This window comes from Littorina saxatilis, linkage group LG6 (assembly GCF_037325665.1).
Source record: "Littorina saxatilis isolate snail1 linkage group LG6, US_GU_Lsax_2.0, whole genome shotgun sequence".
In the NCBI taxonomy this organism is placed as follows: Eukaryota; Metazoa; Mollusca; class Gastropoda; order Littorinimorpha; family Littorinidae; genus Littorina; species Littorina saxatilis.
In genome coordinates, this window is record NC_090250.1 from 34,543,276 (window position 1) to 34,566,469 (window position 23,194).

Below are 23,194 nucleotides of genomic sequence, written 5' to 3' on the forward strand. Positions count from 1 at the left end.
CAGGCGTTAGATGGACTTTACAGGAAGCGACTGAAACTAACAGTCTGAGCGGATATATCCGTACCTGGTCAGATAGAGCCATATGAGTGGGTACGGATATATCCATACCTGGGAGACAATGAGTTAAAGGGCTGGAATAGACGCATGCTACATTAACAACAAGACGTATCCCTGGAAGTTAAGACTACAAAGTAACACTCCAACTTGGGCAACTTGACCAATGTTACACATTACTTTCAATGAGTTATTCAATGTCCGTCTGTCTGCTTGAACGACAGCAAGGTTTTCATTAAGCAAATTAAACATCTTTTGAACATATTTTTACCTAGTTCTATAGCATCGGAGAAATCTGATTCTGCTGCATATAATATATGTTTCTTTGTCATCTTTTTTTTCTCACAATTTTTTTATATTTTTTTTAGAACAAGCATGGCCTTCCTCTCACAATGAAAAACACTCCTGGAATATTTGCAACACTGAGCTGTTCACAATTCTTTATGATAATGCTTTTGTGGCTGCCATATTTCTTTATGATCATGCAACTAAAATATGTACTAGCACGCTGACCTGTGTCGGTGACGTCACAGCGGATGAGTCTGGAGACAAAAGTGGGGTACTGTGTGGACTGCTGCTTCTGGTCTGCAGTTCATCACGAAAAACTTGCTTCACCGCTCTCACAAAGTCTGTAGACATATAATTCAAATGAATCACTGACAAACGTTTGTGCAAAGAGCTTTTATTCAGTGACACAGTTCAAGCCCGTTCATAACATCAGCAGGCCTTAAATAAAAAGAGGCACAACCATAAAACGGTGAAGAAGTGACACATATGTCACAAAGAACACCAGTAAGGCCAAAAAAATAAAATAGGGTAGGAAGGTAGGCAATCACTTTTTTTTTTTTTACTTTTTTTTCTAGTGTGTACAAATTAAACCTACTTGACAGGGAAATAAGTGTGCGACTCGGGCGCTTTCGCTTTCATTGCGTTTTCTGCACTCGGTTGTGGGGTTTTTTTTTGTTGACAAATGTAACAAGAAGGGCAAAGCCCATACGACTCACATGCTTTACACATTTTTTCTACCAAAATACATGTGACCTTGACCCAAGGTCAAGGTCATCCAAGGTCATGCAACACAAAGCTGTTAATTCAAGACATAGGAAGTACAATGGTGCTTATTGGCTCTTTCCACCATGAGATATGGTCACTTTTAGTGGTTCACTACCTTATTTTGGTCACATTTCATAAGGGTCAAAGTGACCTTGACCTTGATCATATGTGACCGAATGTGTCTCATGATGAAAGCATAACATGTGCCCCACATAATTTTTAAGTTTGAAACAGTTATCTTCCATAGTTCAGGGTCAAGGTCACTTCAAAATATGTATACAATCCAACTTTGAAGAGCTCCTGTGACCTTGACCTTGAAGCAAGGTAAACCAAACTGGTATCAAAAGATGGGTCTTACTTTGCCCTATATATCATATATAGGTGAGGTATTGAATCTCAAAAACTTCAGAGAAAATGGGAAAAATATGAAAAATAGCTGTTTTTTAGGCAACATTTATGGCCCCTGCGACCTTGACCTTGAAGCAAGGTCAAGATGCTATGTATGTTTTTTGGGGCCTTGTCATCATACACCATCTTGCCAAATTTGGTACTGATAGACTGAATAGTGTCCAAGAAATATCCAACGTTAAAGTTTTCCGGACGGACGGACGGACGTCCGGACGTCCGGACGGACGGACGGACGGACGACTCGGGTGAGTACATAGACTCACTTTTGCTTCGCATGTGAGTCAATAAAAAGTTATAGGGTCGGCCCCTAAAAATAGGGTAGGTCGGGTTACCGTAACCACACCTATTTTTTTTTTAGGCCTAATAGGCCACATATTTTTCTCATCCTCTCTTGTATGTTTGTTTGTTTGTTAGTCAGTATGTCTGTTTCCTGGGAGTGAAGTATATCCATAGCAGACTCAAAACAATTGTATACAAAATATATAAGATCGTCAATTTTTGGCTCACGTAAGTGTAGCCTATGCGATCGTAACTTTGTCTGTCTGTGCGTGCGTGCGTGCGTGCGTATGTGCGTGCGTGTGTATGTCTGTGGTAGAAACTCTAACATTTCGTCATTTGAAGACGTCACACGCACGTATGTGCGTGCGTGTGTATGTCTGTGGTAGAAACTTTAACATTTCGTCATTTGAAGACGTCACATTATGGCGTAAGAGGGTTAGACGTCACGCGAAGGAATTACTGAAAGTCTCGGTCATTGTTACTTTGAGCGGGCCGAGACTAGTTGTCAGTCGTGTCGCAGGTATTGTTGACTCTCTCTCTCTCTCTCTCTGTCTCTCTCTCTCTGTGTCTCTCTCTCTCTGTGTGTCTCTCTCTCTCTCTCTCTCTCTCTCTCTCTCTCTCTCTGTCTCTCTCTCTCTCTCTCTCTCTCTCTCTCTCTCTCTCTCTCTCTCTCTCTCTCTCTCTCTCTCTCTCTCTCTCTCTCTCTCTCTCTCTCTCTCTCTCTCTCTCTCTCTCTCTCTCTCTCTCTCTCTTTCAACTTCAGGCCCTTCAAGCGTTATCATTCTGATTTGTTTCGTTTTGGTTTCATTTTTCATTGCTCATTATATTTAGTCAAGTTTTGACTAAATATTTTAACATCGAGGGGGAATCGAAACGAGGGTCGTGGTGTATGTGCGTGTGTGCGTGCGTGTGTGCGTGCGTGTGTGTGTGTGTGTGTAGAGCGATTCAGACTAAACTACTGGACCGATCTTTATGAAATTTGACATGAGAGTTCCTGGGTATGAAATCCCCGAACGTTTTTTTCATTTTTTTGATAAATGTCTTTGATGACGTCATATCCGGCTTTTCGTGAAAGTTGAGGCGGCACTGTCACGCCCTCATTTTTCAACCAAATTGGTTCAAATTTTGGTCAAGTAATCTTCGACGAAGCCCGGGGTTCGGTATTGCATTTCAGCTTGGTGGCTTAAAAATTAATTAATGACTTTGGTCATTAAAAATCGGAAAATTGTAAAAAAAAAATAAAAATTTATAAAACGATCCAAATTTACGTTTATCTTATTCTCCATCATTTGCTGATTCCAAAAACATATAAATATGTTATATTCGGATTAAAAACAAGCTCTGAAAATTAAATATATAAAAATTATTATCAAAATTAAATTGTCCAAATCAATTTAAAAACACTTTCATCTTATTCCTTGTCGGTTCCTGATTCCAAAAACATATAGATATGATATGTTTGGATTAAAAACACGCTCAGAAAGTTAAAACAAAGAGAGGTACAGAAAAGCGTGCTATCCTTCTTAGCGCAACTACTACCCCGCTCTTCTTGTCAATTTCACTGCCTTTGCCATGAGCGGTGGACTGACGATGCTACGAGTATACGGTCTTGCTGAAAAATGGCAGCTACTTGACTAAATATTGTATTTTCGCCTTACGCGACTTGTTTTTCTTTTTGATTTATCTCCCTTCCCCCTTCTTTTGCGCTTGGAGGACATCATCTTCTCTGATAAGTCGTTTTGATATTTGTATTGTTGTTTTCATTTTTTTTTTTAACCTGTTGAAGACCATTAGGTCGAAACGTTGTTCATTGTCATGTGTTTGTATATTTCGTTGCGAGTCCAGAATATTAGGTATTACTCTTAGTCGTGTCCCTGTAAGTAGGCTACATGCAGACAGACATATCTAGATCTAGTGTCTCGCTTCCTTGCACAGTGTCACCAATGCTTACTGTGTGTGTGTGTGTGTGTGTGTGTGTGTGTGTGTGTGTGTATGTGTGACGGAGTGATTGAGTTTGTGTTACTGTTTGTCTATTTCTTACGTGAGCCTTGAAGGCTTCGCCTCTTGTCTTAATTGTAAGGGTAATCTTTTCTCCTTTGTGACTATCACCCCTACCCACTCCCTTATTTTTTTTCAACTGGACTCCCAACACTGCTGTTTTCCTTGAGTGCATATTAATGGGGGTTTTTGAGGTAAAACGGGTGTTATCGTCATATATTCAAAATACATATAGAAACAATGGCGTAATAAGCAAGCTAGATTTCACAAAAAGCTGGGGTACGACATCAGTAGTGAAATGCCCTCAAAAAGCTCAGATACATTCAGAACACCTATTTCTGGTGTGTTACCTCCCTTGCATCAGGATCCAACCCAGAATCACGGCCACATTCTTAGTCAATTCTTCATTCATAAACTCACCATCAAAAGTAGCGAGGCCTTGGGAGTCCACGGGAATGCTTCTAAACAGCTCTATGTGCTTCTCTGCCGATATCACAAACCCCAAACTCTGTAATGTCTGAAACAGGATATTGCACAGTAAATCACTGATAATTCGGCAAAAAATAATGTAGGAGAGAAATCAGATTCAGCCCACTCAACTTTTTTCACTTGAAACAAAGGCCAACACATCAACACATGGCAAAATTAAACTCTTTATTTGTACATTTCTAATAACATTTTAACATTTCATACTTAAAAAGAAAAGAAAATGAAAGTAGACATGTTTATTGGCCAAAAAAAGCTAAAAACCCAAAACACATGTTTTAGTGATTTCTGAAGATTACCTTGTGTGGGGTCTCCCCTTAACCAGGAAGCAACAATCACCATCGCTCTTGAATCTCAAAAAGAAAAGTTCGTACAAAGCTTAACAAGTTGCCTCCCAACAACTCACCATTTCCAGCTTGCCCACAGGGAAGCGAGATGAGGGGTTGACAGAGTCGAACGCCTGAGGGAAACTGTGAGACAGCACTGATCGTAGGGACCTGAGGTTGGCGGATTGCGAGTCCCCTTGGTGACTGACGGACTGCGGACTGGGAGGAGAGATGTGTCGAGCGAGTTCACTGTTACAGCTGGATGCTGGACTGTAGTGACTGTTGTTTGAATCCTCAAAATAGTGTTGAGACGAATTTTCTGCAACAGCAAAATGAACGTTCTCATGTTTGGATCCAAGCATCTTTTGGCACTGGTTCTAATGCTCTGGATCTCAAGAGTAAAAAGCTCTGAATCTCAAAAGTTGCAGGCCACAAGTAGTTTGCGTTCACGTTGAAGGTCACATAACTGCATTAACCTTCAGGACAGTCCCCTTGAAAGATAGTTCCAGTAACCTACTTAGGTAATTGACCTGGTGTCATTGTCAATGCATGCAAATTACTTTCAACACCACCGACAACTGTTTATTGAGTATGAGCTTTAAGCTCTAGATCTAAAAGGAGGTAAACTTGTTGTCCAAACTTAATCTGTAAATTCAAACACCCTGAACAGTATTAATAGCAGAAATATCACCAATCCAAACACATATTCACCTTCGTCAAATCCCTCTGGAAGATCCTCATCTGAACGAAGACCTAATGTTTGCTGAAACAGAAACATTGTAAAATGTAAATGCTTGAAACAAAGGCAATTATCATAACATAGAGGACAGCATTTCTCTTTTTAGGTGCTTCTACTGAAAGGTACTTGAAATTCAGTATGCTTATGAGCTGCAACCAAGTACAGTCCAACTACTAAATTTGTATCCTGAAAAATATGCAACAAGCTTTCCTTGTATACTATAAGTACAGATATGTTTCTTCCATTTATTTTCTTCTGCGAATCTGCAATAATGACTGTAAATGTTATCGCGGTTTTCCAAAGTTTAAGGTAGTCCTGGACGTCCCCTTCCGCCAACAGGAGATACATTTTGACATGCAAAATATAACGACAAAGTTTACAGCAATTTAAAAAAAGTTTCAGCATTTTGTCAACTGCGGATGCCTGACGACAACATGGGGTAGGAGCAAAGAGTTGAGCCATCAGGGGCAATTGCCTTTATTCCAGACTGATTTGGCATGTCATGTACTAACAGGCAGAAGAGGGTTGGGATGAGGGCTGGGGGGGGGGGGGGGGGGTAACAAATGGTGAAGAAAAAAGACAAAGCTGAAACAAAGGGTGAATAAATCAATGCAAGGATCGCACTCATTACAAAATGTTACGTAAATACTGCATTTTGACAGGCCTCTCACCTTATAATATCCTTCCATGTGTGACTGGACATCTTCAAACCCATCTGTAATGAAACGCAAGAGGCTACATGAATTGACTTCTCAAGAGGCTGCTATCTGATTGCTTACAAGCAACCAAAGTCAAGTCATTCATCAGACAAGGATAATCCTATAAGTGGGAGAAGAATATCAAATACAAATAGTTATCTCATATAAATAAGCATATGCCATTAACCATACCTTGATCACATAAAAAGGTCAATGCATTTACACAATATGAGATCGATCAGAAATAATCACAATGTATCACAAAAATAGTCCATAATAAAGTGATCCCTCAGTGTTAAAGGTGGTCGTCTACATTTTTGCTTTTTTTCAATAATCTTATGGTTAGATTTCGCTAAAAAGTTATGTCAGATGATGAATGAACCATGGGAAAAAAAGTTATAGAAAAAAAAATATATGTAAAAATTTTTTTATTTTTGGGTAGCGTGACTCACGCTTCCAATATTTTGTTTTCTGTTTGCTGAGAACATGTGCTTTGCCTAAAAATACTGACCAATCAAATTCATGTCACTATGCTTATAGCCACGCCCAAACAAGTGCAGCAACAGTTTGACACTGGAGCGCTGTCCACGCTTTTTTTTAAACGCACGAAATGCACGGGATTTGAGAGGAGTTTTGCGCTTGGCATTTTCCAAATAAGGATATCCTACTATGAGTACTACGCTGGAATACTACAATGAATTTTCAAACGGCTACACTGGCTTCGTCTTTCCTGATCGAAAGGGGGTGTATTGTTGATAATTGTAGATAATAGACTCTGCATTTTAATGGTCAAATGGCGATTTCGGTATACAAATGTAGACAAGGACCTTTAAGATATACCAAAATCTGAAAAAAACTTGATGTTATGGAGAAAGAGACCTAAATTTAAAAGCTGTTATGAAGAGAAGGGCTGAGAAAACAGCATCCTAAAAATGCTGTTGTCTCATCCTAAATACAGAAAGTTCATAACTAAGGTTTCGTAGTAAAGTTCAGGGGTGGATGTTGCAGTGAGTGCTGGGACGGGGAGGCGTGAGAGCATACTGGGAGAAGCAACAATCGTCGGGACAAGCAAGAAAAGAGAGGATGAAAACAATAACAAGAGGCGAAGCCTTCAAGGCTCACGTAAGAAATCGACAAACAGTAACACAAACTCAATCACTCCGTCACACATACACACACACACACAGTAAGCATTGGTGACACTGTGCAAGAAAGAGAGACACTAGATCTAGATCTGTCTGTCTGCATGTAGCCTACTTACAGACACGACTGCCAAATAGTCTCGGCCCGCTCAAAATAACAATGACCGAGACATTCCTTCGCGTGACGTCTAACCCTCTTACGCCATAATGTGACGTCTTCAAATGACGAAATGTTAAAGTTTCTACCACAGACATACACACGCACGCACGCACATACGCACATACGCACATATGCACGCACGCACAGACAGACAAAGTTACGATCGCATAGGCTACACTTCGTGAGCCAAAAAGAGAAACAAAATTTATTTTTTTTAAATAAAAATTAAAAAAACTGTTAAAAACTACATTTTTAAAAAAAAAGGTCTTGTAGTACATGTACCATAAGACTTCAAGCACATCTAGAACAATTCAATGGAGGGTAAAAGAACATGGGTCACAAACCTGCATTCATGGTATGTTCGCCATTAAATGCCTGCTTGACAGAAGGTGCCTTGCCTTGATTCACCTCTCCTGCCCCTGATGCATAACTAGACATCAGCTCCATAAATGCTTCCCTGGAAGAAAATAACATTGAGTATAATGTCCAAATGTCAATAAATATAAAATCACAACACTAGCAGAACCCCAAAAAGGACAGGTTAAGTAGTTTTAACAATTTTCTCCCCCCTTTCCTAACCTAGGTGGTGGGTTCAAGTGCTAGTCTTTCGGATGAGACGATAAACAGAGGTCCCTTCGTGTACACTACATTGGGGTATGCACGTTAAAGATCCCACGATTGACAAAAGGGTCTTTCCTGGCAAAATTGTATAGGCGTAGATAAAAATGTCCACCAAAATACCCGTGTGACCTGGAATAATAGGCCGTGAAAGGTGGATGCAGCGCCTATAGGCTGTTGATCTACTGGCCGATGTGAATGCGTGATATATTGTGTAAAAAAATTCCACCTCACACGGCATTAATAGGTAACATGCGCCGTGAGTCGCCTTGTGTGGTGAGATACGTGCGCGATATAAATCCTCGTAAATAAAAATAAATAAAATAAAAAACGCTCACGCTGGACCCAAGTACTCTTCAGACTAGCTCACTCAATAAATATAAATGTTTGGAATGTCTGTGGTGTGAATGTTGGTTTCTGACCAGAAATGCAGATCTATCTCTGGCCGATTCATAGATTCAACCTACAAACTGCGACCTCATCTGTGATCAGATATGTTTCGACAAGCATTAAACGGATGAAATTAACCACATGCAGTTTATTCTTCAGAAAAATGCACACAAAAATTGGGTTGGGTTCGGTGATTTGTACATAAACGTCTTCCTCGCGATAGATTCGCTTATTATTTTGTCTTATGAAGCCGTCATCAACACGAACACAATGATTGCAAAAGCAAACTCTGTACCTACACGACCGAGACACAAGACTGATTATTTCACAGCTGCAATGAGAATAGAGAACAAAGACGTTTTGGGTAAGCTTACTCACGTCAGGTCTTCACTGACAAGCTAGGAACAGACGGAAAATTCCGAACAAAAGTAAATGACGTCAAAGTCTCTTTCGCTTTGCGTGTAACTTTGTCATGACGTATTTTTGTGTGACGCGTTCGGCTGTTCTATCAGGTCAATGGCTGCGTGTTGCCCCGCCGGTGTGAACTCCTCCTACGGCCAAGTCGTTTTTGTGGTTTATTTCGCATTTAGGTCCCAGGTAACATTATGAAGTTTTACTACGATCAATCGGACCTATTATCAAGTTAGTGTATCAACTTTTGAACGAACTGTGCCCAGTAGTTTCCCAGCGTGGAGAAAGACACACAGACACTGCTGAGCCCTTGTACTAGCGTACTCGGGGATAAATAAATCTCTTTCTCTCACCGTGCTTCCTCATCCCTGGTGATGACCATTTCCACATGGTTTGAAGAGGATGCTTGTCGCAGAATAGCCAGGGCTCTGAAAAACATGATACCTATATATCTGAGATCAATAATGGTGCTTCAAGAAGTGTATGCTACACAGTACTGTAACAGTTCCCTGTGACTGTGTTGTCAACAAATATCAAAGAAATTACGTCTGGCATAACTGCTTCGGTTCAGAGAACACAAGTAATGATTGAGACAGTTTCGTAGTTTTGCTTTGTTTGTTTGTTTGTCAATATTGTGTTTTTGTTGTTGTTTTTGTGGTTTTTTTGGAGGGGGGGGGGGGGTGGGTGGGTGGGCTGATATTCAGAGAGCTGAATATCAAACATTATTTTGGAAAATGCTTGCATGTGTGCCTAAAGAAGTGTTTGTGATTTTCTAGATTTCTAGAATGAGATATTTTACCTGAACATTTTATGTAGAAGAAAGATATACCTGTCATAAGTGACTCCCTCCATATTCTGCCCATTTACATCCAGTAGCAGATCACCTTCTTCCAATCCTCCTGCAAACATCATCGAAAAAAACACCTCACAAAACATAATGCTAAAAACAAAAACTATACATGATTACTCTAATTACTGTAATTACATTGCTTTTTTAATTATGCTATACCCTCAAAATGACTCAATCAGTCACTGTACATTACAGATTCAAAAATCGTTCATAATTATTTTATTTGTTTTATTTTTGACAAGACAAGCTCTATACTTGCAAGTTGGGCTTGTTCAAGTCAAAATATCAGACCCTATCATCATGCTTTCTTTCTTTATTTGGTGTTTAACGTCGTTTTCAACCACGAAGGGTTATATCACGACGGGATCATCATGCTGAAAGCACAACATACAGTGACTTTCAGTCTTCTTGAAGTTGTTTGAAGCCTGGTACATGTACATTGGAACCCCAATTATGAGACCTACTGAAATCTGAGAAAATCAGGTCTTAAAAAGGAGGGAGTCTTAAAATGGAAGTAAATTTACACAGGTTATGACCACAAAATGTGAAAAAAGAAAGGACTTAAAAGGATGGAAGTCTTAAATTGGGTGGGGGTGGTGGGTCTTAAAAGGGGGTTCCACTGTATCTTCTTCTTCTTCATTCATGGGTTGAAACTCCCACGTTCACTCATGTTTTTGCACGAGTGGGTTTTTATGTGTATGACTGTTTTTACCCTACCATTCAGGCAACCATGCGCCGCTTTTGACGCCGCCACTGTATCAAAACATATCCCTATTTGGCAACTGCTGGCACTGAGGCACGTTAGGTATCAATTTTGTTGGTACCTACCCTGCTGTTCCGCCAGTCCTCCTGGCAAAATACGCTTGATAAATATTGCCACATCATGTCTTCCATCAACACTGCAGCCTCCACAGATTTTCAAACCTGCGCATGTACAAAAAGGGAGTTACCTACCAGATATATATAAGATGTGCAACAGTTGTGTTATCAGCTGAAATCTGAAGACAAATGTATACATGATTCTTCAGACTGCAACAAAACAAGTTAAGACAACATAAAATAGATGTTTTAATTGGTTGACCATGAGTTTCCTGTTTGTACAAGTTAAGGGGGATGCAACTCTTCTACAACTCTTGCAAATCCTGACAGTAATTTCCGAAAATCGTCTTTTCAAATTTCAACTGAAAGTTAAAACAGCCTCATGGCACTACTGAAGAGCAGACACTCAACAAACAAATGCTTGTATGACTCACCTTCGTCATACACAATATGAATCAGAAGCAAATTAAAGAATTTAAGTTAAAAGCTGCTGCTCTAGTCTTAGTCTTATCCCATAATCGTTCAAGAAAATTACACTTTCCTATTTACTCAGTTACTGACTCAATTTGACCTTGAAATTTGACCAAGATCAGACAGATTGGGTCAGGTCTAGAGGTTATCAAACCCCAAAAGTTAAAAGCTCTACGTTTCAAAACATTCATTTCAAGCAAATTTTTTAATTCTTTCAAAATGTTACCCAAACATGACCCCACTTTGACCTTAAAATTTGAAGAATGCCGTCCAGACTTAGATATGTGGAAGTCAAACCAAGGAACTGTGAGAAGTTTAAGCTAGAAAAAGTCTGAGAATATAAAAATTGTTCATGTTTTTACCCAAACATAACTGTGTCATGACCTTGAAATTCCAAAAGGGTCAACAAAACTTGCCTGTATGTCATCATTCATCAAACCCTGGGTAATAATGTGGAGTTTCAAAGCCTTCAAAAATGTCTCAACAAATATTTTCCATTTTTCAACTTAACACTATTGTGACTAGCATTGCCACGGCGTTAACGTCCTGCCTGCCCAAGCTTGCCACCAAGAAACTTCCCAAAAAACAGTAACTGTAAAGAAATCTGTCTAGCAAGCTTGAATTAAGTCCAATCACCACCAAATTTTGTGTACTAATTAAAAAATGGATGCCCAGTTCAGTCGTGCTATTTATAAGTTTGTCACGCGATTTGTTTTAGCAAAGGGGGGGTGAAAGGGGGATAATTTGTGTTTTTTAACGTTTTTTGTGTGTGTTTTCTTTTCCACTGCTTTTTTAAAAGTTATTTTTTAACAGAAAGTATTCTAAATAATTTTATAACCAAACAAGGTGTAAAACCTATGAATTAGCTGAAATATTGTTAAAATTCTACACAGAAATAAGGAGACAGTACAAAGAAAAAAACAAGCAAATCCCGCATTCACTCACAGCATCCTGACTCAAATGAAACAAAACTGTGACACTCACCAAATGATGTTTAGGTAATCCATATTGAATATAAGTCACATTTTCACAACAAAGTCCCAACTGTACACCTATGAACATTTCCAAAAGGATTAGGCTCCAGCCATCCATTGTTATCAGTGCTGCCACGCCCCCCTTGCAACTACACATTCGAAGATTCATGCAGTACCACCCTAACACGTGTAGTTTGCCGACTCATACTAGCAGCAACAACGGGACTGTTTCTTCCTCAATATCACTGCTATTATCGCTTTCTTGAGGCGAAAACAACACGTCGGAATCATGATCTACAGGGTCCTCAAGATCCAACATCCGGAGAATCTCCTCCCGTGACAAGGCTCGCCTTCGATTCATTTTTTTTCTCGAAAAAAACGCACAAACCAGACTAATTTTACATATGGCGGAAGGGCACACCAAGTGTGTCAAGGGAAACAACTCAATTTACTGCAAGCTTCAAAAACCGGGAAGCAATCACGAGTCGTGTACCTTGTATGTCTAATACTAAAATAGTCACTTCCCGTCCGTGGGCGTTGCAGCGCTATTACTAATATAGTCACCTCCCGTCGCGAAAGTGTTAAGCGTGACCCTGCCTTGACCCTGGTATATTTGAGAGTCGGACAAACTTGGGGCATGTCTGGAAGTCACCTATATTAACCTTCTTCTTCTGCGTTCGTGGGCTGAAACTCCCACGTACACTCGTGTTTTAGCACGAGTGGAATTTTACGCGTTTTTACCCCGCCATTTAGGCAGCCATACGCCGCTTTCGGAGGAAGCATGTTGGTATTTTCGTGTTTCTATAACCCACCGAACTCTGACATGGATTACAGGATCTTTTCCGTGCGCACTTGGTCTTGTACTTGCGTGTACACACGAAGGGGGATAAGCCACTAGCAGGTCTGCACATAAGTTGACCTGGGAGATCGGAAAAATCTCCACACTTAACCCACCAGGCGGCCGCGGCCGGGATTCGAACCCTCGACCTTCCGATTAAGAAGCCGACGTCTTACCACCCCGCCACAGCGCCCGTCTACCTATATTAACCAAACCCAAACAGGACGGCCCAACACTCCTCAAACTATTACTAAGACTCTCCTGATAACTCAGATGACTCAAACAGTCTTACACAACGCAAAAAAGAACTAAAACTTAGAAGTCCACATCATCAATTATTCAATAAGAAGAAAGACTTCTTATAGCTCTGACATTCATTACCTAAGCCTTGTGTTGTGCCATCAAAAACCACCAGCTCTGCCTCACGTGCATTCTCCTCATCGTCTTCATCATCTCCGTTTCTGAAATGAGGACGACAACGTACATGATCACAAATGATGAGTTCACCATCACTGCCAAGCATTAGCATGTATACACATTTATATAGTTAGCACACATGTTAAAGCCCCAGTATGTCTCAAATGGTTTACGAAACGATTTAAATCTTCTAATGAAAAAAGCAGTTCTAACCTTATGGAACACACTTGCAATAGCATTTAATAGCATGAAATGAAACGTTTGAATTGCTATTTAGCTCGCATAAACCACACACCAGATTTCGTGGTTTATCTAACCCCTGAGCCATCGTGAACCCGTGTGATCCACTTTCCTTTTTTTCACAATTTAGTCGTCAGTTTGTGATTTCAATGCTGTATCTGCTATAGCTTGTTATTGTGTACCTCTGATTCTAAAACGCAACCAACGGCTGCGAGTCACACAAACTTGTCGGCGGCTGCTGGCTTCAAAGAAAGCGAGCGCTATGTAGAAAAATCGTCTGCTTTGAGACACGACCTTTCGTGACCCTGCTTCCGGGCTATTTTTTTAAAACTTTCAAAACTTTGAATTGTACTGATCTTGTCTTGATAAAAAAAGAAATCTTTTATGATTTAAGAATGTTTGTGTTACAAGCTGTCAATTTATTATGTAGATTTTAAAAGTTAGTTCTAGCGCCAAAAGGAGGCGCCTGATTGTAGATCAGACGGTCCACAAAAATAAATTCTTTGAAAATTTGTCACTCGGCAGAAAGCAGCCAGGATGTTCCCGTTCGGTGAGCGTTCAAATGGAAGCGTGTTTGTACTGAGTGTAAAAGCCTGACAGTATCTGTGATGGTTTACGGGAGGCTTACTGTGCCTTTAACACATACATGTATACAGCTTAATAAATAAATCTTGGAGTGGTTGGAGTTCGATGGGGAGACGATGACAGGTTTTATTTTGTCAACAATTTCAAAGAACACAAAAAGACCACACACAATGACACTAATAATAATCATAATAATAATCATACTTTTGACTGGTACAACATTGCTCAAGGTGGACAAATATCAAGTCGCACCTAACAACAGAGCTGCTCTTTCTCACGAATTTGTATGCAATGTTGCATACTATCACTGACATAATTTCTGTATGTGGTACTTCCTGAGCTATTGCAATTTCTGGGGGACTGATGATTAACTTACACAAGTTACAGGTAATCGCCCTGCTAGCGTGCTAAATTTGTTAGATTTGTACCCAATGGCAATGTGGCCATCCCTGTGAATGCTTGTTTATATGCATCATTAATGCTACCAGGCTTTTGTTTAATGCTGTAAGATGTTATTCATTTGAACATGAAGATGTTTTCACTTACAGTCACAAAGTTGTAACTTGTATTACAGTTTACACTTTCCAGTAACTGACAAAGGGCACTCAGACGCCAATATAGTGAGTCTGCACAGAAAGATGACCAGAGAAAAAAATCCTTAACTAAACCTCCAAATCAAATATACAATACAACCCGTCATTAAGTAGTTCTTAAGCAAGATGTGCTCAACGGTGCTACACTACGAATGCTGTGATTTCAATGATTGTGATAGAAACAAAGTAATTTAACTTACCGCGCATCAAATCCATTGACGGCAAGCTCTGCATCTGCCACAGCTTCATGCTGGGTGTCAGTGACAGTCAGGATTACTGACATACTGTTCTTCACAACAACAAAAAACAATAAAAACACGAAAAATTAAGTACAGGTAACACTAAATAAACAGTAAATAATCAAATCAATACAACACTAAATTTGGTTGGCCCTTTTTCATTTTTTTGCCACTAGAGTGGACCAACGATCTGGGAATTCAATGATGTGTGGGTACAACGGCAGCAGACAAAATGGGAATAGATTAAACGGGAAACAGACCAAACGGGCAATCAAACGCATGGAACTTCATAACATTAACAACAAAGTCAACATCACTAATTTGCAAAATAAGGCCTAACACAACGTATTCACGCTTGTCTACACTAAGACAAAAATGGCCTGGTTGAATAGATTCATACCTCGCTTTTTCGTGTGAATCCCAACACAGTTTACGGCTATCTGGACAGACTGAAAAAAACAGTAATCATTTCAGTCATTGCACTTTCCAAAAGTCTCAACTTCTCTTGGGACATCGACCGGAAGTCGAGAGATAGAAGGAAGTCTTCCCTGACGTCACAGATCTCCCATGAAGCCTTGCCCACCGCCATAGCCTTCTCAGGCTCATCAGTCCATCACTATTCGCTGTTTATAAGTTGATGAATTGGTTCTGAATTCGCTTCCACCGAGCAGTATTCGTATTCTCTGCTCGTGAAAATCGATTTTCCCCATCTTCCTTCGATTCAATTGACCATGGATAGCGTGGATCGTGAGTTTGAGACCACGAAAACGTCGTAAGGCGTCGCCTCAGCTGACAAGAAGCAGACGGCTTTGAGGAAAAAAACACAACACGAACATCTTGGTTGTGTCTGTCCAGGAAGAAAAGTGTCAGTGCCTGTCAGTTTGCTGCCATGCAGTGGAGCTGACAGGGGAACCTGTGATCGCGTCTTAAACTTCCTGGAATTAATCAATATCTGGCCAAGAAAGACTGCTGAATCGAAATGGCGAGTCGTCACATCCCTGGCGACAAGGTGGTTTACCTATCACGTTGTTGTTTGTGTGACAGTTATTGTCTGTGTGTCTGTTCTGTCGTGCTTTTGTGTTTGTGTCTGGTATCAAGTTGAGTTTGATCAATATTTCTGATTGTCGTTTGTTTCAGTACTGCATGTATTCCCTTGACATCAGACATGTTGAACGACAATGAACCTGACAGTGACATTTGCTTTTCAAAGCTCTGTCATTTTAAATTTGATGGATCAGCATTATTTGACAGTTGAACATTTGTATAACATTAACAATGATGAAGAGTTCCTATGGACTGCAACTGATTGGTGGCTGTCTTTTCATTGGGCAACATGGATAATGCTAAAACTAAATGTAAGATCCGCTAGATCACACTCACAGATTTTTAGTTTCAAAAATTGTGTAATAAGTGTAATTCAATAGTTATACACTTAGTTTCATTTATATTAAAGCACCCCAACATGTTCATGACTCTGTCATCAGGTAATGCGTGAGCTTGAAATGACCGGTGTAGGAATTAGGATCTTTCTATTTAGCTGAATAATGTAGGACATGCACATGTTTAAGATAAACAGCTGAAACTCAAACTGGAAGATCTGGAACTGTACCATTTGACAATTTGTCACTGTTATAAGGCCTAAAAAAAAAATAGGTGTGGTTACGGTAACCCGACCTACCCTATTTTTTGGGGCCGACCCTATAACTTTTTATTAGGCCTAAAAAAAAAATAGGTGTGGTTACGGTAACCCGACCTACCCTATTTTTAGGGGCCGATCCTATAACTTTTTATTACATTTGTCCAAAAAAAAAAAAAAAACGAGTGCAAAAAACGCAATGAAAGCGAAAGCGCCCGTGTCGCACACTTATTTCCCTGTCAAGTAGGTTTAATTTGTACACATTAGAAAAAAAGTTAACCAAAAAAAAAAAGTGATTGCCTACCTTCCTACCCTAGTTTTTGGGGCTATGTTACCGTAACCACACCTATTTTTTTTTTTGGCCTTACATTTGTCAAAAAACAAAAAAACAAAAACAGTGCAGAAAACGCAATGAAAGCGAAAGCGCCCGAGTCGCACACTTATTTCCCTGTCAAGTAGGTATAATTTGTACACATTAGAAAAAAAAGTTTAAAAAAAAAAAGTGATTGCCTACCTTCCTACCCTATTTTTTTTGGCTATGTTACCGTAACCACACCTATTATTTTTTTTGGCCTAAGTGTTAGACTACGTAAGTGCACAGTAGGCCATACTTTAAATGACAACACAGTTAGTTTTATGTAAGGTAGTGGCTAGTGCACCTCAGTTGGTCGTAGTACTCTTACCCCAGTTATTGGGGAAAAAATTCTAACAGAAATTTTAACATAGACTGGGATTCAGTGGGAATCGAGATGAGGGTGCATGCAGGTGTTGTGTGTAGAGCGATTCTGAGAAAAATATTGGTCTGATCTTCATCAAAATGTACAGTAAAGTTCTTCCAAATCATATCCCCAGACCATTTTTTCCTCTCTTTTTTTACATTTAGTCAAGTTTTGACTAAATGTTTTAACATAGAGGGGGAATCGAGACGAGGGTCGTGGTGTATGTGTGTGTGTCTGTCTGTCTGTCTGTCTGTGCGTGTGTGTGTGTAGAGCGATTCAGACCAAACTACTGGACCGCTCTTTATGAAATTTTACATGAGAGTTCCTGGGAATGATATCCCCGGACGTTTTTTTCTTTTTTTCGATAAATGTATACCTTTGATGACGTCATATCCGGCTTTTTGTAAAAGTTGAGGCGGCACTGTCACACCCTCATTTTTCAATCAAATTGATTGAAATTTTGGCCAAGCAATCTTCGACGAAGGCCGGACTTCGGTATTGCATTTCAGCTTGGTGGCTTAAAAATTAATTAATGACTTTGGTCATTAAAAATCTGAAAATTGTAAAAAATAAAAAAAATGTTTAAAACGATCCAAATTTACGTTCATCTTATTCTTCATCATTTTCTGATTCAAAAAACATATAAATATGTTATATTTGGATTAAAAACAAGCTCTGAAAATTAAAAATATAAAAATTATGATCAAAATTAAATTTTTGAAATCAATTTAAAAACACTTTCATCTTATTCCTTGTCGGTTCCTGATTCCAAAAACATATAGATATGATATGTTTGGATTAAAAACACGCTCAGAAAGTTAAAACGAAGAGAGGTACAGAAAAGCGTGCTACGGACTGTCATCATGTACATGTATCCTTCTCAGCGCAACTACTACCCCGCTCTTCTTGTCAATTTCACTGCCTTTGCCACGAGCGGTGGACTGACGATGCTACGAGTATACGGTCTTGCTGAAAAATTGCATTGCGTTCAGTTTCATTCTGTGAGTTCGACAGCTTGACTAAATGTTGTATTTTCGCCTTACGCGACTTGTTTTTATATAGTTGTATATATTATCTCTTCGATGACGTCATATCCAACTTTTTACAAAAGTTGAGGCAGCACTGTCACGCCTTCATTTTTCATTCAAATTGATTCAAATTTAGGTCAGGCAATCTTTAACTAAGTATGTACTATGGGATTGCTGCCCTACACGCCACCAGGCGTGAAAGGCAGTAAGCAAGTAAGTACTATGGGATTGCATTTCAGGTTGGAAGCTTAAAAAATAATTCATGAGTTTCGTATTAAAACTCACAAATTAGACTTTTTGAGTCACTTGAGAAAAAGTGACTCTATGTAATCGGTCAGTGTTAGTCTGTCCGGCCGGCCGTCCGTAGACACCACCTTAACGTTGGACTTTTCTCGGAAACTATCAAAGCGATCGGGCTCATATTTTGTTTAGTCGTGACCTCCAATGACCTCTACACTTTAACGATGGTTTCGTTGACCTTTGACCTTTTTCAAGGTCACAGGTCAGCGTCAAAGGAAAAATTAGACATTTTATATCTTTGACAAAGTTCATCGGATGTGATTGAAACTTTGTAGGATTATTCTTTACATCAAAGTATTTACATCTGTAGCCTTTTACGAACGTTATCAGAAAAACAAGGGAGATAACTAGCCTTTTCTGTTCGGCAACACACAACTTAACGTTGGGCTTTTCTCGGAAACTATAAAAGTGACCGGGCTCAAATTTTATGTGAACGTGACTCATTGTGTTGTGAATAGCAATTTCTTCCTGTCCATCTGATGCCTCATATAATATTCAGAACTGCGAAAGTGACTCGATCGAGCGTTTGCTCTTCTTGTTAAAATTAAAGATTCAAAAATGATTGCTTTATATTCTTTATTGTTCAATTTATTCTTGAGATTTTTAGAAGTTTGGTCTAGGGCCATATATTATATATATATATTACAGTATTTTAAATGAGTCTTCAGAATGCCAAAGTCAAAGCAAAATAGTCGCTCGCTGTAGTGAGCACCTAGGGTGTTCTCTAGCCGTAAGTGTTCAAACGAAAGGATGTTTGTAATGTATGTAAAAGCATGGCAGTGTCTGTGATCAGAAACTGATGATTTACAGGAGGCAGATGGTGCCTTTAAATAGTTATACATGGTGTTTGCTTTGAAATAATGCTCTGCACTTGAACTTTCAGTGAGTGTGAATCCAATATTTTTATTGTACATGTACCATAAATGTAGCCAGACTGTGTTTGTGTGTGTTTGCGTGCATTCTTGTTATTGTGTTTGTGTGCATTCTTGTAATTGTATGTCTCAGTTGTCTGGCTGTGTTACACTTACAATCTTTAGAAAAAAAATGTTATGGTAATGGTACTTTATTTGATACATTAACAAACTCACTCTTGTTATTCGTGTTTGGTGAGTGACTTGTTAGTAATAGTATACATTATACTTATAGTTGTTTGCTGGTTTAGTTTAGTTTTGGTTAGACCAGTGAATCAACTCGTTACAACTACAAAATGAGCAGTATACATACATATCTGCTGTGCATGTCTGGGATGCCACATTCACATTTGCATGCAAGTTTGTCATGGATACACACCAAAACACTTAACAGTCCATCCACATCCTCAAAACGTGGCATTCTTGAGGTTGCCAATGTGTATTGTGACAGAGATCAAAGAAACTGTCACTTGTAATATTTCATACGCATAAAACTAGAATATCAAAGAGAAGGATACCTGCACCCCTGGGAGGTACAGTACCTTTGCATCCATTGAGCTGAATCATTGATGTTTGATAGTGGGTATACTTATGCAAGTGGGCATGTGCCATGTAAATAAGATATATTTTCTCCAAGACTCTCTGATTGGTGTGTATACATCATTGCATGTTCTGCTGTATAACTACAAGGAGTCAGCCTGCCAGTGCCAGACATTCGTCAGTACAGGGAATTGAATCCTTAAGGGGACCCATAGCCAGCGTCTGATACCCTCCGTGTGTATAATACCATAGTGCTAATAACACTTTCATGTTTTCATACATCTCTTATTTTGCTAGATTTGTTATGAATAAATGGAAGTCAGATGGCTGGAGATAATATTGATTGTTAGTAGTTTCTGTTAAAATGTTACCTTGTAGCCAGAGGTCATTTTTGACTCACATGCGAAGCAAAAGTGAGTCTATGTACTCACCCGAGTCGTCCGTCCGTCCGGAAAACTTTAACGTTGGATATTTCTTGGACACTATTAAGTCTATCAACACCTGATGTGGGGTTACAAAATCTCAAAAAACATGTGCGGCAACTTGACCTCACTTCAAGTTCAAGGTCACAGGGGCCGTAATTGTTGTCTTAAAAACGACCATTTTTCACATTTTCTTCTGAAGTTATTGAGAATGGCAACCTTAGCTATGTATGCTATACAGGGCAATGTAAGCCCTATCTTTGGACACCAGTTTGGTTGACCTTGCTTCAAGGTCAAGGTCGCAAGGGTCCTTTAAAGTTGGATTGTATACAGCTAGTTTGAAGTGACCTTGAGCTTGAACTATGGAAGGTAACTCTTCCAAATCTACATATGTGTGAGGGAAATACATTATACTTACCAAAGTGAGTCTATATACTCACCGACATCGTCCGCCTGTCCTTCCGGGCGGCAGTCTATCAACACCAATTGTGGCCTGATGGTGTATGGTTACAAGATCTTCAGAAACATGTTTGGCAACTTGACCTCACTTCAAGGTCAAGGTCACAGGGTCCTTCAAAGTTGAAATGTATATATTTTGAAGTATTGTTTTTCTCAGTTTTATTGTAAATTTATTCTGAAAGAAAGATCAAGGTCTGTTCAGCATGTGAGTCGTGTGGGCTTTGCCCTTCTTGTTCTTTAAAAAAAATCAGAAAATAATATATAATATATCTTTGTTCCTAGGACTTGTCAAATGGAAAGGGAGGATTCAGTTAGTTGTACAATTATGATTCGAAGAGGGGAGTACTAACTACTTTGTGAATGCAAAAAATATCAACCTCTGTGGTCAAAACATTTGGAAGAAATTCAAAATACAAAAGTACGCCAAGAGAAAACATTGTGCGAATTGAACAGTTGTGTTGCTTTTTTATTCATACGTCATACTCATAGTCATAGGTTATTACTATCAGTATCAGATGGCAGTTATCGTTGGTACAGTGTAGTTCCCAGGCCTTGGTCTTCGGTCATTGAATTAACTGACACATACTTTTTTTTATCTGATGCATTGGTCTGACCACTCGCCAGTCGGCTGTCCATAGTTTTGACTGCACTTGTAGGAGATCTTTGCATCATCAATTTTCCAATCAAGTGGACAAATCCAGGACATTTGGACCTATATAATATATATTTTCAATCCAGGATTATCTGACTTATTGTTCACTGATGTTGGGAACAACGCTGATGGTATTGGTAATAGACAGTCACACTTTATCATAGGTCTGTCTAAATTGTAATCAATCAATCATTTTGCTTTTGTGAGATTTGCCAGCAGTCAAAGCAGTCAAGTTTTTTCTGGCAATTCACTTCATGAGCTACCTTACTGTGACACCACAGGTTTCTACACGCACGTCTGAGACACATAAACTGTGTCTGATAGAGATGGAACTCGGTAGAAAGAGCATTATACAGGGCTTATTGATCCATCACTATTAGTATTACACCGAATGTGCCCATAAGAATGTGGCAGCTCACTGGATTCTACTTTGTCCTTATGTCTAGCTTCTCTAAATACTGGCTTATGAATTCACTTGCCCAGCCTCTGTGGACACTTTGTGCCTGCAAGCAGCATGTTTTGCATCTACTTTGGCGTAAACACTATTGATCGTGTTAAAGACTAATGCACTTAAGCTCACAGCTCACAGCAGCACTAGCTCTTGCAGCTGATGGTCTTGACCCCTGAATGTTACTCGTGAGGATGGACTCTGGCCAAAGAAATCAATTGTAATTGGTATGAACAGCTTTCGTCTGTTCCTTTTTCATCTGTAATGTATTTATAACCAGGTTAGCTGCAGTACATCTGAAACTTAAAGGCTTTGGAGTTTTATTGTGTACTTTCATTGTATATATAATATTATATACAGGGTGTCTCAAAAAAAATACCCGATTTTTTTCAATACTACAGACAAGTCAGTAACTTTATTGAAATCATTTTTGCATGATATTGTACTTGTAGTCAGTTCATAGAAGTTTTGTTCACAATCACAGTTTCCAGTTGAGATCGTCTGTTTCTTCACACCACGTGATCAATGTAGCCACCCCGTTTTCCAATTCCCACAGTGGGGCACTGCGGTTATGAAATTAAAGGCCCCTCCTGTTTTTGGAACCGCAGGAGCTTTCTAGTTTGCTGTTAGGTAGATTTTTGGTTCCTCTTTCCTGTCATGCTCTCTTTTTCTTCATGAATTCTTTTCTTTTTTCTGCCTTCTTGCTCATTCACCTGTATTTTTTCCAAAAAATCTCTTCTCTTGCCGCTTGTCTCGCGATTCATGTATAGTTTAATCTGTTAGTGTTCTGATGTAAGCCCAGCAGTAGATAGGTTAAGCCTATTTTAACATACTGGAAACTGGTAATCTTCCAGTAGGTATTAATTTAGTTTTACTAAAGCCTGCTGGGACACAAGTAATGGGTTAGTGCATTTGTAAACAGGAATCGCTTGACAAGTGGCCCCCTTCATCCCCCCCTTCCTCGTCCTGATATGGCTCTACGTAGTCGGCTGGACGTTAAGCAACAAATAAACAAACAAACAAACAAACCGTTTTCCAATGACAGACTGCATCCTCATTGCCATATTGTTCATTACATTGGGGAATGTTTGCTGTGGGATGTTCTGGATTTCTCTGAGAATGTTTGCCCTCAGTTGTTATAGGTTTCTTTGTCTGGGGTACATATTAGCGTATTAGCTTACATATTAGTTTTTCCATTTCTCGGTACTGATGTTTCAATGTCTTTTTGGGTACTTTTTTTTAGACACCCTATATATAGATAGATCTACATTGATACCTCCCACTTTTTCAT

At 39.3% G+C, this 23,194-nt stretch overlaps 2 protein-coding genes across 4 annotated transcripts in view; one reads left to right on the plus strand and one right to left on the minus strand.

The window, feature by feature from the left end:
• The window catches only part of LOC138969077 (syntaxin-binding protein 4-like), a 38,338-nt gene extending 23,029 nt beyond the window's left edge, over positions 1 to 15,309 (minus strand). For 2 of the 3 annotated variants that reach the window (XM_070341782.1, XM_070341780.1), the window contains exons 1-12: positions 15,189 to 15,309; positions 14,750 to 14,833; positions 13,096 to 13,175; positions 10,441 to 10,536; positions 9,592 to 9,661; positions 9,116 to 9,190; positions 7,688 to 7,800; positions 6,015 to 6,058; positions 5,316 to 5,367; positions 4,685 to 4,923; positions 4,213 to 4,309; positions 568 to 683 (exon numbers count right to left, since the gene is read on the minus strand). In XM_070341782.1, coding sequence (XP_070197883.1) covers positions 568 to 683; positions 4,213 to 4,309; positions 4,685 to 4,923; positions 5,316 to 5,367; positions 6,015 to 6,058; positions 7,688 to 7,800; positions 9,116 to 9,190; positions 9,592 to 9,661; positions 10,441 to 10,536; positions 13,096 to 13,175; positions 14,750 to 14,832 — 1,065 coding nt within the window. In that variant the 5' untranslated portion in view covers position 14,833; positions 15,189 to 15,309. Of the gene's footprint in view, positions 1 to 567; positions 684 to 4,212; positions 4,310 to 4,684; positions 4,924 to 5,315; positions 5,368 to 6,014; positions 6,059 to 7,687; positions 7,801 to 9,115; positions 9,191 to 9,591; positions 9,662 to 10,440; positions 10,537 to 13,095; positions 13,176 to 14,749; positions 14,839 to 15,188 lie in introns of all 3 variants that reach the window. The other variant, XM_070341781.1, reaches the window with a different exon arrangement.
• A 53-nt stretch (positions 15,310 to 15,362) lies between these two features.
• The window catches only part of LOC138969078 (ubiquitin-like protein 3), a 17,251-nt gene continuing 9,419 nt past the window's right edge, over positions 15,363 to 23,194 (plus strand). The window contains exon 1 of the mRNA XM_070341783.1: positions 15,363 to 15,797. Coding sequence (XP_070197884.1) covers positions 15,768 to 15,797 — 30 coding nt within the window. The 5' untranslated portion in view covers positions 15,363 to 15,767. The remainder of the gene's footprint in view (positions 15,798 to 23,194) is intronic.